The 16,863-nt window shown below is 46.9% G+C and overlaps 1 protein-coding gene and 1 long non-coding RNA gene across 5 annotated transcripts in view; both read left to right on the top strand.

The window, feature by feature from the left end:
* Positions 1 to 551: 551 nt before the first annotated feature.
* Gab1 (GRB2 associated binding protein 1) overlaps positions 552 to 16,863 on the top strand; it is a 99,770-nt gene continuing 83,458 nt past the window's right edge. For all 4 annotated transcript variants that reach the window (XM_042701831.1, XM_042701829.1, XM_042701830.1 and 1 more), the window contains exon 1: positions 552 to 664. In XM_042701831.1, the coding sequence (XP_042557765.1) occupies positions 593 to 664 (72 nt within the window). In that variant the 5' untranslated portion in view covers positions 552 to 592. The remainder of the gene's footprint in view (positions 665 to 16,863) is intronic.
* LOC122127212 lies at positions 1,262 to 1,803 on the top strand. Its single transcript, XR_006151095.1, has 3 exons — positions 1,262 to 1,331; positions 1,513 to 1,581; positions 1,675 to 1,803. It is a non-coding gene; the product is annotated as an uncharacterized LOC122127212 (long non-coding RNA).

The following is a 16,863-nucleotide window of genomic DNA, read 5'->3' as shown; positions in this document are numbered from 1 at the left end:
TGTGGGATCCCACCCCGGAGCCAAGCCGAGCCGAGCGGAGCCGCCCGGCGCCCGGAGCCGCGCGCTCCCCGCCCTCCCCGCGGCCGCGGCCGCGGACCCACCCTCCGGCCGACCTGCGACCTCCGCGCGCCTCGCGCCGACTCCCGCGGCGGCCCGGGACCGGCCCTGCGCCCGCCGCCCGCCGCCCGCCAAGGCTTCGCGGCTTCCCAGGGCCCCGCGGAGCAGCGACCCGCCCTCCCCGGGGAGAGGAAGGGAGACGACCGCGCCGGGCGCACCGACAGCGGGAACGAGCACGGGACAGCCGGAGCGGGGCATTGTGCGTGTGGCCCGGGTGTGCGTGACCGCCCCGGGGCAGCGCTCTCGGGAGGTCCCGTCCCTAGGGGGCGGAGCGCCGGGCCCGGACCGCGTCCCGCGGAGACCCCGCGCCGCCCGGGCGGCCGCTGTGAACCGAGGCCGGCGGGCGAACCCCCCGCCCCGCCCGGGGCTCCGCGGCGGCGCGCGCCGTCGGGGATCCGCGAGGTCCTCGATTCTCCGTTCCACGGCGCCCACTGCCACCCCGGCCGCCCGGGCCGGAGCCCGACCGGCGCACGCCATGAGCGGCGGCGAGGTGGTCTGCTCGGGATGGCTCCGCAAGTCGCCCCCGGAGAAAAAGTTGAAGCGTTATGTAAGTAGATCCATCCGGCCGGCACGGGGTGGGGTGGGGTGGGGGCCTCCACGGAGCCCGGCCGAGAGGGTGGGGGTGGCCCGGCCTTCCCGGGCAGCCTGGGGACCCCGCGCGGGGCGCTCCCGCTCGGCCTGGACTCCGGACGGCCTGGGCGCGGGGCCGCGGCGGCGCCCCGTGGCACAGCCAGGTTCCCGCTGGCCCCGCGCCTGCTGTCGGATTGGTGCCGGGCTGGGGCGCAGCCGTCCCCCGTCTTTGCCTCGCTCTGCCTCGGAGGGGGGATGGAGCCCGTGGGCATGGGCACGCCTCATCAGTCGTCCTCCCTGGGGTCCGCGCGCCCGGGACGTGGGTCGTGGAGGGATCATCTCCGGCGCGCGCGCGCAAAAAGTGGGTGTGTGTGTGTGGAGAGGTTCTGCCGCGCCCTGCTTCGCGGGGTTCTGGATGGAGGGGCCTTGGCTTTGGGCCCGGAGGCTTGGTTAGAGGGGGAAGGCGCCCGGGGGTTGGGCAGCCTTGGACGCTCCGTCCAGCCCGGCCCCAGCCGGCCCCACAGGCCAGCGGACATTTCTCAGGGTCGCCATCCTTTCCCGGGGCACCGGAGAGGCCGAAGTGGCAACGCGTGGCATCGCCACCAGACCCCGCGTGCGTGTGCAAGATCACTTTGAATTCGCGGGTAAGGAAAAGGAAGATAGTCCGTGAAAGCACCAACCTCACTCCAGTGGGAATGTGGCGCCTCGGGGAGCCACGGTCCCTCCCCCATCGCGGCCGCAGCCCGGGAAGAAACGACACTGCGGCTGCTGCCGGCGCCTTGCCAGTGAGCGGCGTTCCCGACGCACCCCTCCCCTCCTTAACAGACGCGCGCCACCCGTGTTAGTGCAACCTGTGTCTTGTGGAAGAGCATCTGCGCCCCGTGCTGAGCTCAGGTGAAACCTGTTAGTCGCTGTTTGTTTGCATCCGACAGAGGCTGGCAGTGATGTTTAACTTCCCTGACAACTCACGGGCTGCCTCTCTGCCAGGATTGATGAGAGACTGCGTTGGAGGACCGCATGCCACTCACCATAAAGTCTCTCCAGAGCTCTTCAGACCTTCCAGATCCTGTCTGTCCATCTGGCAGAGTTTGCCCAAATGACTGCCCTAGTGAATATATTAAGAGTCCAAAAAAAAGAAAATTTAAAGTGCCAGTGTTTTATTCCCAGCTCTTAGTTCCAAGAAGAAGACAATTGCTTGTGCGTGAGAAGGAAAACAAAGCATTTACTCTTAGATAAGTGATTGGGTTTGGTGTGTGTGTGGGGGGTAGAATAATGTATTTGCTAGCTAGATAAAAATGATAATGGAAGTTGAATACATTCTTTCACATGCTTTTGGCTCACACAAAAAAAGATGGTATTGTGACTTAGGAGGATAAGGTCTGAGGAAGGCAGTTCAAAGTCAGCCAGGGCAAAAATACTGATGAGGGGGCTGGGAAGGTGGCTCAGTGGTAGAGCGCTTGCCTTGCATGCCTGAGGCCCTGGGTTCGATTCCTCAGCACCACATAAGCAGAAAAAAAAAGCTGGAAGTGGTGCTATGGCTCAGGTGGTAGCTTATTAGCCTTGAGCTGAAGAGCTGAGGGACAGCGCCCAGGCCCAGAGTTCAGGCCCACTACCGGACCCAAAAAAAAATACTGATGAGACTCACCCACTATTAACCACCAGAAAGCCGGAGGTAGAGTTATATAGCTCATGTGGTAGAGCACCAGCCTTGAGCTGAAAAGCTGGGTGAGAGTGCAAGGCCTGAGTTCAAGCCCCAGTACTAGCGCTCTTGATAATGGTTTTTCGTGTGTGAATTCATGGGAAAAGCTGTCCTGGGTGCTTGATTACTATATTTACTAAATGAGACTTCAGGGTGTTTGAACTCCAAGACTTTGCTGGAAATGTGTTGCCCAGGCTACTTGGACAGTTTGTTTTGATTTAGAGTATAGTAGAGTACTCTAAATACCGATTAGCATGATTGTACTGGCCTGCAGGTGACTAAAAAAGTTGCTTTAGTTGTATCTTTGAAGTCATCTCAACTTCCAGCTCGCAGATGAATTCCACTTACAGCGGCCACGTTTACTGCTTTCCTCAAGGCCAGTTGTCTTGAACTTCCCAGGGAAGGGAAGTGGCGGAAGACAATGAACGTGAGAAGGATTTCATTCTTTTTTTTTTTTTGTTGGTCACGGGTCCTGAACTATTCAACTCAAGACTAGCGCTCTACCACTTGAGCTATAGTGCCACTTCTGGATTTTTCTGCTTATGTGGTGCTGAGGAATCGAACCCAGGGCCTCAGGCATGCTAGGCAAGCACATTACCACTGAACCATCTTCCAGCCCAATTTGCATTCTTTTAAATCCTTTTTCTGAGCCTGGCCTCATGGCTCAGGTCTGTAATCCTCACTACTCAGGAGGCTGAGTTCTGAAGATTGCCCTTTGAAGCCAGCCAGGGCACCAAAATTGGTGAGACTCTTTTCTCCAGTTAACCAATAATGAATATTAGTAGGTGTTCTGATGTCTGAAGGGTTACTTAAAGAAGGCATGCTGATTTCATCAAGAATAGGAACTTTAGCTAAAATAAAATGTCAATCTTGAAACAAAGGCCAGGTGGGCCTCCATAAGAGCGCTGCAGGGTGGGGGGCACCGAGCCGGGCTCCTGCAGGGCCTGGCCGCCAGCACTGGGCAGGTGAGCCTGCCTGTGAGGCCAGGCGAGGTGGCAGGAGGGGACAGCCGGGCTGACAGCCAGCACTTGGGCAGGTCATCGTAGCCTGGCTTGCACTCCCTCTGCTCTGCACCTGTCAGTGAATCGGGCCGTTCTTGCCCGGACTTTGTGAACCGTACACTCTTGGTTCTGGAAATGGGCATGGAACCAGAGCTAGCCTCACCCACTGGGTGAGCAGCTGACGTGTGGCATGGGAATAGGAGGCTAGCCACCGGCGCGTCTGCATCTTTTTGGCTCAAGGACAAGTCAAGACCCTTGCTAAGCCTGAAGCCAAACCCCATGAAGTTTCCACTGATTTCTGGAAGCTCTTTCTGCCCTCGTCTGTATCACCAGTAGCAACGACAGATTCTGAAGCTTGTAGTATTGCAATTATGAAGGAATGTAATTACTCTGTTGGAGAAAATGCTTCTCGTTTCCCTCATGTTCGTAAACATTCCATTCAGATTTCTGATGTTTTCCCCTTTCCCTTTTCAAGTGTGACAGACAGGACCATTGTTTCTGTTCTTGAACATCTTTTAACTAGCAATTACATTAAGCCTTTATAGTAGTTAATGATAGGTAATTCTTTTGTTGTGCCTGGGTTTAATGATAAATTCGAAGCTCTCCATGTAAAACTTGCTGAATCTCTAAATGGGATTGTTGTCCTTTGAAGAGTGAAAATTACCATTTGGAAGGCGGGAGTATCTCAGCAGGGTGCTGGTGGCTCAGGCCTGTGAGATCTGAAGATCGTGGTTGAAAGCCAGCCCAGGCAGGAATGTCCATGAGACTCTTATCTCTAATTAACAGCAAAAAGCTGGAAATGGAACTGTGGCTCAAATGGTAGAACACCAGCCTTGAGTGAAAAAACTAAGGGACAGCACCGAGGCCCTGAGTTCAAGCCCCAGGACTGGTATGCGTGTGTGGGCCCTCCCCCAACACAGTTGGAAGGTGTAGCTATCTCTTTGTTACCAATTTTTGCCACTGGTATGGCCCTTTCTCCCTCTCAGAAGCAATAACAAGACGATATCAGCAGAGTAGTGAAGAAGACCTTTGTTCTTGGCCGAGTTCAGAAGTGGGAAAAGACCTGGCAGTTCAACTTGTCAACTCTTGTGGGGTGGGCTGCTGTGTTGTAGGTACAGGGTGAAAGAGATGGAGGAGGAGGGGTGAATAAAGTGGAGGAATGACATGTCCATTCCTTTTATGGTTCTTTCCAGTTGTCGCCATGGTAACTGTCAGTCATCTCCCTGCTGGAGGGTGTGCCATTTAGCATGTGGATGAGATAATGGGAAAGTTAGATATTGTCTGGCTGTCACTCTGGCAGCTATCTTTATCCAACCAGATTCAGCTAGCCACCTGGCCTCCAGCACCTTGACCTCCGAGACTAACATGGTCAGGGCAGACTAGAAGTTTGGATAGGTCACCTAGTTACTCTTCAGGGTAGCAGTTAATGCTTTTTGTGCCAGTCCTAGGGCTTTATTTACTTCATTTGTTCAAGTCTAGTGCTGTACTACTTGGGTCACAGCTCTCCTTCTGGCATTTTGGTGGTAAATTGTCTTACGGACTTTCTATTTAGGCTGGCTTTGAACTGTGATCCTCAGATCTCAGGCTTTCTGAGTAGATAGGATTCCACACGGTGAACCACTGGTGCCTGGCTAAAATGTATTTATTTTTCTTTTGTTGCTAGTCCTAGGGATTGAACTCAGGACCTGGGCACTTCTCTGAGCTGCTTTTGCTCAAGGCTAGCACTCTTACCACTTGAGCCACAGTGCCACTTCCAGATTTTTCTGCATATGTGGTACTGAGGAATGGAACTCGGGGCTTCATGCATGCTAGGCAAGCACTCTACCACTAGGCCACATTCTCAGCCTAATTTTTTTTTTTTTTTTTTTTTACTGGCTTGTATCGGGAATGCATATCTAGTGTGCTACTCATCTGCAGTGGTTTAGCGAGTGTGTTAGGCGTTCTTTGGGGACCCTGAGATGCTGCTTTTAGACAGCTCTGGGCCTGCAGCAGCTGTGGTTCCCCTGTGCTAAGTGCTGTCTCTCCAGCACCCAGAGCAAGTACCTAGCTCTGAGTAGAAGTTCAGCAGACATCTGTTGAATAAACAAACAGGTGTCTCAGGAGCTGTTGTAACCTTCTATGTGTGGAGTGCAGTGGACTCCCTGCCCTCAAGGAGTTGTCATTTTGAGAGGACAAGCTGTGAACTATAAATATTAAAAAAAAACAACAACCAAAAAAGACCACCAAAATCTTTATAAGAACTTGTAAAAAATGATAAATGGGCTGTAATTGCTGAGTTCAGAATGAGAAGGGAAGGGGTGGGGAGGGACTGGGAGGGGGGAGGGGGAGAGGGTCAGCGGCAAGGGTATTTATTTCACCAGAGAATTTGGAAGCATTATGGTAAAGCCCCACAATAGCAAAAGTCCTAAGGGCAAGTTGGATTTAAAGGGAAGAGGAGAAAAGGAAATGCCGTCCGACCCTTGAGTTTCACTCATGGAGTTTGGATGTCAGCTGTAACTCCTGGTTTGGAAAGGTTTTGTTTCTTCAGTGATCTAACTCACTTGATGTGCCTCAAAGCTACAAGCAAACAGAATACACTGGTTGGTCACCTGGACTTAGTAAGATTCCAAAGCACAGCTTGCTGCCAGTGGCCTATGAATCCTAGCTACTCAGGAGGCTAAGATCTGAGGATTTTCAGTTTGAAGTCAGCCTGGGCAGGAAAGTCTTATTTTCAGTTAACCAGCTGAAAGCCAGGTGTGGCTCAAATGGTAGATAGAGTACCAGCCTTGAGTGGGAAAAGCTAAGGGACAGCATGCAGATCCTGAGTTTAGGTGTCAGGACTGGCATAAACACACACACACACACACACACACACACACACACACACACAAACCCCAAGTGATACGTGTTATTTAAGATTTCTTTATGTCTGTTTGGAGCGACATAATTCGTTTGGCAAGCATTTAAGTAACAGCAGAGAGGGAGCATGCGCCGGTGGAGGAGGAATGAAAGAGCCTTTGATTCATTTGCCTCTTGAGTTCCAGCCCCAGGGCCAGTGCTGCCTTGGGCCAGCGGCTGATTCTGGACCTTGGAAGCCATCTTAATGCCCAGCTGTGTGAGTGCCAGTCCTAGTTGGGAGGGAAGAGAATAATGCCACGGGGTCCCATTAAACTCCTCCTGACTGCTGATGGGGGGCTTCAGCTCATTTCACATTCCTGCCATCATCATGGCGATTTCCAAACAGAGGTTGCCATTTGAACTTGGATTGAAGTCACAACATTTCTGGGACTCTTTTTTTATCTCGGTTAAATACAGAAAACTTACAAGTGTCTCTGTTTTTCCCTCCTGGATAAATAAATGAACATTATACTTTAGATTACTATAAGGGAAAGTGACTCATGATAGTGGATTTCCATGTTTATTAAATAAAAACTGAGCACTGAAGGCTTATACCTGTAATTCTAGCTTCTCAGGAGGCTGAGGTCTGAGAATCATGGTTCTAAGCCAGCCTGGGCAGAAAACGCCATGAGACTTATCTCCAGTGACCACCAAAAAGCTGAAGTGGAGCTTTGGCTCAAGTGGTAGAGTGCTAGCCTTGAGCACAAAAGCTAAGGGCCAGTTCCCAGGCCCTGTGTTCAAGCTCCAGAACCACCATAAAATAAATAAACAATTGGCCTCTGCCATTGCCAACCTGATGGCTTCAAGAGCCTTAATGACTTATAGGTAGTGATTTTGGCCAACAGAATTGCTAGGAAGAGTCATTTTAGGAGCTAGAAGTTTTTGACCATTCCAGGTGTATATACACATGTACCTGAAACAATACAAGAATGCCTTTACTGTTTGTCTGTCGTTGTTGTTGTTGTTTTGCCAGTCCTGGGGCTTGAACTCTGCGTCTAGATGCTCTCTCTGAGCTTCCTTTGCTCAAGGCAAGCTCTCTACCACTTGGGCCACAGCTCCACTTCCAGCATTTTTGAGTAGTTTATCGGAAATAAGAGTCTCACAGACTTGGGACCTGTGATCCTTAGTCTCAGCTTCCTGAGTAGCTAGGATTATAGGTTTGAGCCATCAGCACCCAGCTAAGTCTTCTGTATTTCAAGCAACTCTATGCTGAGCAAAACAAAATGGAAAAAAAAAATCCCTAGTTGACAAAAGGTGAACAAATGCAGCAGTGGTGAAAATGAACTCTACAACTTGTAGGTGGGAATGGGAGGGAAAGACTAGAAGAGAATGAGGGAAGGGGTAACATTATCGGAAAAGAAATGTACTCTTTACCTGATTATATAACTGTAATTCCTCTATATATCACCTTTATAATAACAAGTAAGGAAACAAAAAAAAATAATCCTCGTTGTAAAATTCTCCTGGCCAGCTGGATAGGCAGTGTCTTGTAGGCTCTGATCCTCTAACTGCCTGTTTGTGGAAAGAAGAGTTAAGAGTATGCCTTGTAATGCATATTTGGTCCTTATCTCTGTTACTTTAGCTCTTGAAGCCTTCTGATTACAACTTGTAGCTGCCAAGGCCTGTCCCGCAGTATTATCTAGAGCAAAAAGTTTCCATGTGGTTGGTTTAGCAGAAGCTGCTTTCACCCCACACTGAGCCCGGGAAGGTGGAAGTTGTAGGAGCTTGAAAAGGAACAGAGCTTTAGAAAAGAAATGTGAGTTACCTTAAACTTTTCCTAACATTTAATTAGCCTTTTCTTATCGCTCAGTGTGTATTTCAGAAACATGATTGTATTTCTAAGCTGAGCTTTCTTTCCTGTTTTCTACCCTGGAAAGAATTCTCAATTGACCAAGAGTTTTTCTTATGATGTTGTCTTCTTTTCTTTTCCTGTCTGTTCCCCCTGCTTTTTAACTTTAAATTCACACTTGACCTAGATAATTCTCTTAAGTTATATATTCTAAAAAAAAAAAAAAAGTGGCCTAAAAGGGAAGGAAAATAAGCCACATTATTTTGTGAATTCAAAACAATATACTGAGAGTCCTGACTTTTTTCCCCCGATGTAAAAATCTTAGGTCTTTTTTTCCCCTAAGAAAAATACTAAACTCTGGCTATCCAGTTCATTGTTTTTCCTTTCCACTTTTTACACTTTATTTTGCTTTAACTCATGTCGTGTAGTTTTTTTTTTAAAAAAGTGTTATAAGATCTACTTTAGTGGCATCACAATTCCTTTTCCTCAGAGGGCAGAGTTAGGAGTTGTGTGGGTCAAAAGAACAGAGAAAATGCCATCTCATACCTAGGTTTTGTTTCCTTAATGCTTGGTTAAGTTCCATTTGCCATTACTGCTTAGTAATGGCATGAAATAAGCAAGTGAATTCAATTTTAGTCAGGATGTTCTATCCTTTTTTTTTTTTTGGTGCCAGTACTGGGGCTTGAACTCAAGACCTGGGTCTGTCCGTTAGGTTTTTGCTCAAGGCTGGCTCTTGTGTTTCAGCAACATTGCTAGCTTTTTGATAGTTAATTGGAGATAAGGGTCTGGCAGACTCTCTTGCCCAGGGGAGCTGTGAACTGTGATTCTCAAATCTCAGCTTCTTGAGTAGCTAGGATTACAGGTGTGAGCCACAGGTGCCTGGAATGTTCTTTCTTCTCTGACATGGACATGTAAGGTGATAGCATTAGGAGAAGTTTTGAGAACTTAGCCTGTTTTTGTTATTTTTTTAATTGCACTTAATGTACCGATTTTGCTTGTTGCTATAAAATTATGTTTGTTAACTTTTATAAGTTGGAGAAAGTGTTCTACCCTGAAGATCCCTGTGTTCTTCCGTGTGGTGATAGGGAATAGCATGAGGATTGTTTTCCTCTACTGAAATGAAGTTCTTGGTTACTGCTGTATTGGGAAATGTGGTTAGGCCACTTTCTGAATATCAGAACTCCTCCCTGAGGTGACTATCTGATTAAAGAATTAAATGCCTGCTGTGTGTTCTCAGCTCCAATCTGTAACACATGCCCACAGTGCTTAGGGCGCCAAGATAAAATGTTTCTGGTTGGAGGGATGACCCTTAATGATGGCTGGGGAAGAGCTTTCATCTTTAACTTTTAGAAGAGGAGCCTTGGTAAAATGCCACCTTCCATATTTTACATTCCAATGGTGTTGGGTAGGGCTTGGTGGAGAAAGCTGACCTCATTCTTTTAGGGAGGTATTTGAACCCCTTACCCTCTGGCGAAGTTATAATTGACCCCAAAGTTATGTGTGAGCCTCTGGATTTGACAAATTCTCCCTGACAGTTGCAAGTTTAAATGTTTGAAGTGCTGAGAAAAAGCCAAATGGTAAGAGTCCAAAATATTAGGGAAGGTAATTTATTCCTAGTGATGTGATACAAAATCTGACTCATCTTCACGGAAGCGTTTATCTCCCAACAAAAGTACACAAAATTATACTGTGTCAAGTGGACAGGTTTTTTTCTTATTTTTCTATAAGGAATCAAATATGGCTCAAATTTATCAATGCATAATGCTTCAAACAGGAGAAACATGTGAGCCTCATCCATTTTTTTTTCTTTTTTCTTTTTTCTTTTTCGCTAGTCCTGGGACTTGCACTCAGGGGCTGGGCACTGTCCCTGAGCTTCTTTTGCTCAAGGCTAGCACTCTTAACCACTTGAGCCACACTTGAGCCCTGGGTCTGGCTTTTTCTGTTTATGTGGTACCGAGGAACCAAACCCAGGGCTTCATGTATGCTAGACAATCACTCTACCACGAAGCCATATTCCCAGCCCTCCTCCATTTTTCTGTATCCATGATTTGTCTCCAAAAAAGAAATGCATGTGTGTGTGTGTATGTAAGTATATATGTATATGTATATGTATGTGTGTGTTGGTATTGTCCTTTGGTGATTGTAACTGTTAATTTCCAGAGGACAAAGATGGTACTTGTGCCTTGTCTGAACTGTGTGTGATACCTTGAATAGCAGGAACAAATAATTGTAGTTCTTGGAGTCTAAAATTATAAATCGTCTTGTCCAATATTCCAAAAGGTTAATCTTTTCCAGCCCATTCTTCTCTGTGTATTGTTTAAGTGTCTTTCGCTTTTCATCCAGTTGTGTGTGTGTGTATGTGTGTGTGTTTGCATGAGTGCACGTACTCGTGCCATGTACTAGGGCCTGAACTCAGGGCCTTGCTCTCTTGCTTGGCATTTTTTGCGCAAGGCTGACTCTCTACTATTTGAGCCATAATCTCCACTTCTGTCTTTTTGCTAGTTAATTGGAGAAAAAGAGTCTCTGAGTTTTGTTTACCCAAGCTGGCTTCAAACCATGAACTTTAGGTCTCAGCCTCCTGAATAGCTAGAAAAACAGGCATGAGCTATTGACACTCAACTTCATCCAGTCTTATTTTATATCATTTGCATTAGAAATGTAATAACTGTTGAGGGTTGGGAAGATGGCTCAGTGGTAGGGTGCTTGCCTTGCATGCATGAGGCCCTGGGTTCGATTCCTCAGCATCACATAAACAGAAAAAAACTGCAAGTGGTGCTGTGGCTCAAGTGGTAGAGCGCTAGCATTTGAGCTGAAGAGCTGAGGAACAGCGCCCAGGCCCAGAGTTCAGGCCTCTCGACCAACTCCTCCTACCCCCCCCCCCCCCCCGCAAAAAAAAAAAAAGAAATAGAATAACTATTGAATATCAGTTTTTCAGTTATATACAACTCCTTCCCCAATAGCTGAGAAGAGTCTAACTCCTTCTTACAGGGAATTAAAGTTAGCCTCAGAAAGGCCAATGCATTTGTCCAGCTGCTGTGTTGGGGTGACCTTAGGCACTGTGGAAAATTCCTAAGAAACCGACCTAAGGAGCGCTGCATTCACCCGCAAGAGTTTGTGTGATACTAGGAGCGTGCGTGTGTTGTGATTCCTGTGAGCTAGAGCTCTGGAAGAATTCAACAATTCTTCCCAAAGGTGACAGGTGACATTCCACCGTGGCATTAAAGGATGGGTTTGATGGTCAGAAATGGGACTGGCCCCAAACCTGATTTCCTTCTCTCCATTTCCCAGCCCCTCAGGAGCTGGTCCCCTTTGTTCAGCCAGACAGCTGGCTCCTTTTCCCATCATTTCCACCATCCTACCCTTGAATCCCCTTGTAGCCAAGTCTAGCAGACAGCTTTTCCTTCCAGCTTCTCTTCGTGTGCCTTCCTGACTCAGGTAGTGAGGAGCATTTGAACACGGAAGCTTCTGGAAGGTTGAATGTATGGATGTTACAGGCCAAGTCCAGCTGGTTTTCCTAGCTTGCTAGAGCACAACCTATTGTCTGGGGGAGGGGTGTGTTGGAGGGCTTGCTGAGTCATTTATTCATGCTTTTTATTACCTCTTGGCTGGAATATCACCATTCATTGTTCATAAGCTGGCCCAGCTTGTTTACTTTTTTATAAATTACATGTAATCAAGTCCTCTTGCAGGTCTGGCTACTGTAATTGGCAGTCACCACAGAGCTAGGCTGACAAGTCTGCCTTTCTGCTGACGCCTCGGGTTCATTTGCACTCACCCAGTTGCCTTGCCTTTTCCATCGTTCCAAGGGAGAGGACTATCACCATACCCTCTACTCGTAGAAGGTCGAAAGAACATGAGCAGAGCTGGCAGGGTCCTTGTTGCCCTTGGTTTGGGATACTGACCAGAGCCCCTGCTAAAATGAAGGTTTCTCCTTATTTTCTTTTCCTTCTGGTCTCCCCTCCCCTCCCCTCCCCTCCCTTCCCCTTCCCTTCCCTTCTTTCTTCCTTCCCTCCTTCCTTCTTTTTCTCTTAGCAGGTTCTGAAACCTGCAATGTTTAAAATACTCACACCCTTCTGGTGGTGAGGTCGGTGGTCTTCATATGACATTTCGGGAAATCCTCACTTAGGCCTAAAAGAAAAAAGGAGAAGAAAGAAAATCCAGTAGAAGTAAATCCTTAGGTGGTAGAGGAAAGCAAAGACCCAACTCAGGAGAGAGACACCTCTTCCTTCACTCCTGTGGGAGGAGGGACTGCATGGTTACCATAGGTGTGCGGTGCTTTCTGACGCAGGCTGACACGCATCTGTACCTCTGAGAGCATGCACTTAGAAGTTAGAAATTTTAAAGAGGTGTGGCTATGAGGAAGTGTTTGAGCCTCACCAAGATGCTTTCAAGACACTATTTAGTCAAAGACGGTATTAAGTCAGTATCGATTAGAAAAAAAAAAGAATGTGCATTCCCAAATCGAGATGAAGAGGAGAGGTGAAGGAGGATTAGTTCTTGACCAGAAGTTCTGGTTATTCTGGTTACTAGATCTGTAAACTTGTTATTAACGTGGAGTCCAGATTTCCTAGGATACTTCAAAATTCCTCTGCCTCTCTCATCCATCACATGTGTTACACACTTCTGGATAGCTCTACGTTTTGGTTAATTTTGAGATGTGATTGATTTATAAAAGGGAAAGTAATTTTGCTTGACTAAAGAAGTCCCTTTTCCCCCCCTTAACTCTGTGTGTGTGTGTGTGTGTGTGTTTAATGTAAAATCCTCTTTTAAGAGACCAAGATAGACTCTATTTTAGAAATCTATTCAAGTAAACCAGGTATACGTGGTTACTTAACCCCAGCAGCAAAGTTTATTTCTAGCTCTTTACCTACTGAACTCTATTCTAGAAAGCTTTTTTTTTTTTTTGACATAACATTTCCTTAGGGAAACTTAGTCATTATATCCAATTTCCTTATAGTATGAACTTGACCAAAACAAACGATAATAAAAAATAATTTTGGAAACCCAGGAAAAAATAATGGGTATCTCATCTCTAGCCTTTGTTAAACTGTTGGTTGACCTGCCTGTCTACTCCTGTCTCGGCGGGAAAGCATTCCGTTCACATGCCCACCAGCACTTAGGATATCAGGCTGCTCTGGGGAACTTTCCCACTACAGTGGTGTGTTTCCCAGCTTCCCCTTGGACCCTCATCCACTTTCCCTCCCTTCTCTTCCATTTATTTACTCTGGAACACGTTAGCCTCTGAAGTACTTGCTCATCTGCCACCCCCCAGATCTCTAAGAATCTTCCTATCTGCTTCCTAAGTGTAGAGGACCCATTAGTGTCATTAGGCAAAATAGCTGCCACACCCATCGTTGAAGCTCGAGACCCGGTGAGTTTGGTGAGTAGATCACACTTGCTTCTGAAGAGAAAAGAAGGGCTGTGGTTACTGTGGCTGGTGGTCACCCACAGTCAGCTGCTTCCATCCATCCCGAGTGGTGGAGAGCTGGGCTCCTGCCTGGCTTCTATCCCGCCAGCACAGGCCCTGCTTGCTTCTCTCAGGTGACCTTAACCCTTGCTCTCTCTCTGTGTGTGTGTGTGTGTGTGTGTGTGTGTGTTTAAACCACACTTGGCATAACTCTTATTAACTGCTTAATATTCTTAAATATATATATATGTATAGATTATATATTGGCCTGGGATATATACTAATCCATATACTGTTTAATGTAAGTGGTAGATTTTTTCCAGTGAATGCTGACTGACCTGACTAGAAACAAGTTTAAATGCTCCTAGGGAGGAACATACCTTTTAAGTATTTTAAGTACAACCTAAAAAAGAAGCCCCAAAACCTCCCTATAAATTGTCAGTGGAAGTATTTTAACCACAATTTCCTGTTTAGCATATAGAAAAAGAATGTTATAAGATGGCAAGGAAGCAAAGTTAGGGCCCTTTGTACAAGTTAATGCCTTAGTTTAGAAAAATTTTGTGACTAAAATACATAGCAAGTTTTTTTGGAAAAAATATTTTTACACCTACTTGTATTTGCATAGAAAATGTACATAGTTTGGCCTAAAATTCATAATGTATTTGACTATATACTATGACTGTATAATTTGTCTATTTTTGTTTTAGGACACTTTTTAAAAAATTTCTAGCATATTTAAATCTTTAACTTCTATTTGCTTGTTCCAATGACTTTAAGGAGCTAAGAGATACCTACCTTCCTTCCTTCCTTCCTTCCTTCCTTCCTTCCTTCCTTCCTTCCTTCCTTCCTTCCTTCCTTTCTTCCTTCCTTCCTTCCTTCCTTCCTTCCTTCCTTCCTTCCTTCCTTCCTCCTTCCCTCCCTCCCTCTCTCTCTCTTTCTCTCTCCTTTCTTTCTGGCTCCAGCCTGAAATTTTAGTTACTTGTTGAAAACCCGTGCTCTTACTAAGGAAAATTAGAATGTGGATATTGAAATATTTTTCCTCCTTCAGGTAAGCTCAAGCTTTATTAGCATTCTTGTCTACTTTCACATAGGATCGCTTATGTTTTCTTAAACATTAAAAGAGTAAGTATTCTTCAGCTTTGTCATATTCATTGACATACCCAGGAATGGAGAAAGAATCAAGGAAGCTGAAGGCCAGTTCTTCTTATAAGGACAAAAGAAAAAGAAAAAGCTCCTTGTCATTTGTTTGTGACAAGAGTCACTTTGTGGCTTGGCTGGCCTTGAACTCCCTGTGCAGTTCAGGCTAGCTCCAACTATAGATCCTCCTGCCTCAGCCTTCCAAGTGCTGGGATTACTGGCATCTACTATCCTGTGTGGCTTTCTTTTTATTCTTAATGAGATGAGTGAATCCTGTAGGGAACTTGATTAAGCCTAGAACATATCTTGAGTCCCAGACAGAGGGAGGACTGGACCCTAGCTTGGGGATGACCCCTCCAGGGCCATTCCCAGCCTGACAGTTCCCTGTTCCTTCCCTCCACCTTCTGTCTGATGGCGCGGCTTCTAAAATTCAAACCCTTGCAGTGAGTGGAGGCAGCGTGGCACATTCGTCTCAGCTTACCTCTTTTTCTTTTCAATTGTGGTTGAAAACAAGAAAAGCAAAACACAACCAGCCACCACAGAACAAAACTGACCTTCTCACCATGTGTGAGCGAGGGCTGGCGCAGGAAATCCATGTGGGGACCCAGCCTGGCTCTCTCGGTTCTCTGCAGGGTCTAGTGCCTAGCAGGAAGGGGCTTTGTGCTGACTGACACCGTTCAGGAAGGTCCCAGGCCCACACCTCACCGGAGCAGGAAGTGAATTATGTGGGATTTGCTCACCTGATCCACACCGAGGAGCCTACTGGAGTGCACACTTGGAAACCCCACACCCCTTTCTGACCCCGAGGGGAAATTCTTTCCTCCCAGTTGATTCTGGTGCTCTGTTTAATCTTGAGCATATGAGCATGAGTCACCTCGGGTAAGTGTGTAATCCCATTTCTGCCTTCCTTCCAGCTCCCCTTCGGTGTGTCTGTGGCAGTTACTGGGTCCAGGTTTCCTGCACAAGGAAGGGTTGGTGGTTTAGGGGTCACTTTGGGGACTTTTTTTGGATCCAGTTCTTGAGCTCCTGCAGGGAAGCCGGGTGGCCTGAGCTCTGAAATTCAGGCTATGTCTGGAATGTGTGTGTGGACAGCCTTGGGGGGGGGGGGGGGGGGGGAAGATGGGGAAATTCTGAGATGGTTTTGGAATATGGACAGAGGAAAGTTTTGTGATTTTGCTGTGTACCCAAAAGGCATTGGCGTGGGGCTAAAGAGACGGTGGCTGGCGGGAGGCACAGCTCTGCCTGGTCCTCCGCCATTGACCTGTGCCATGCTCTTCACCATGGCCATTTCTGCTTTCCCACGATAAGCACTATTTCTTCAGAAGATGCTTTCCAGAAGTGTGGAGTCTTTCCTGGTGATGTGGGGCTGGGATCTTTAAGGGACTTGGAAAGAATGTAAATCCTTCATGCTTGTTTAGACACCCAGAGAGGAAGATGTGAGTGCGTGTGACTTGAACATTCAACCGAAAGATCTGTATCCATTTTTAAATACTACATACATTGGAGCAAAGCCCTTGAATGCTGCTTTTACATTAGCAGTGTTCAGCCAGCAGTCAGTAATCTCACTTAGCAAGTGTTTGGCAACGCCTATTTTAACAGGTACTGGTTCAGTTCTTACTGAGGGAGGGAAGGACTGGGGGGGCGGGCGGGAGGGAGGGAGGGAGGGAAGTGGCCCTCACTCTGCCCTCATTAGCATATTTTGAATAACTGTATTTGAGCCATCGCCAGCTAAGCTAGTCTTTTGGAGGCCTGCCCGATGAGCAGTGGGACTCTTTGAGCAGTGTAGAGGTTGGAGTCTGTAATCATTTTACTTTTTCTTTTTCTTGGAGCAGAAAGATTTGAGAGGATACTATTGAGGGTACTTCAATTTCCCCCCTCCCCCTCAAAAATAAAAACAAAAATAAAAAAATCCCACTCTGTTTTCTTGTTTAATTCTGTAGAAGTTTTGGATCTTTTCTACTTTTTAAAAAAGACATATATATATGTATGTATGTATATATTTATGTGTGTGTGTGTGTATATATATATATATACTTACATTTATAAAGAAAGTACCATGGGAGATTTCTTAGAAACACCTTGGGGAAATGTGTTCTGGGTGAGTTTGGTTTTGCTGTATGTGGAATCGGTCTGCACGTCGCTGGAGAATCTCTTTGTGGGTTTATCGTGGGAACATCAGTTGCTGCACAAATCTTCCTCTGTCCAGAGGTATTTTTCTGACTTGGCATTGACATGTGACTGACCACGACTGCGATTTTGGGTTCTA

Source organism: Dipodomys spectabilis, unplaced genomic scaffold (genome assembly GCF_019054845.1).
Source record: "Dipodomys spectabilis isolate Male_0828 unplaced genomic scaffold, ASM1905484v1 ptg000297l, whole genome shotgun sequence".
NCBI classification, from domain to species: domain Eukaryota; kingdom Metazoa; phylum Chordata; class Mammalia; order Rodentia; family Heteromyidae; genus Dipodomys; species Dipodomys spectabilis.
This window is presented reverse-complemented; position numbering and strand designations above follow the sequence as displayed.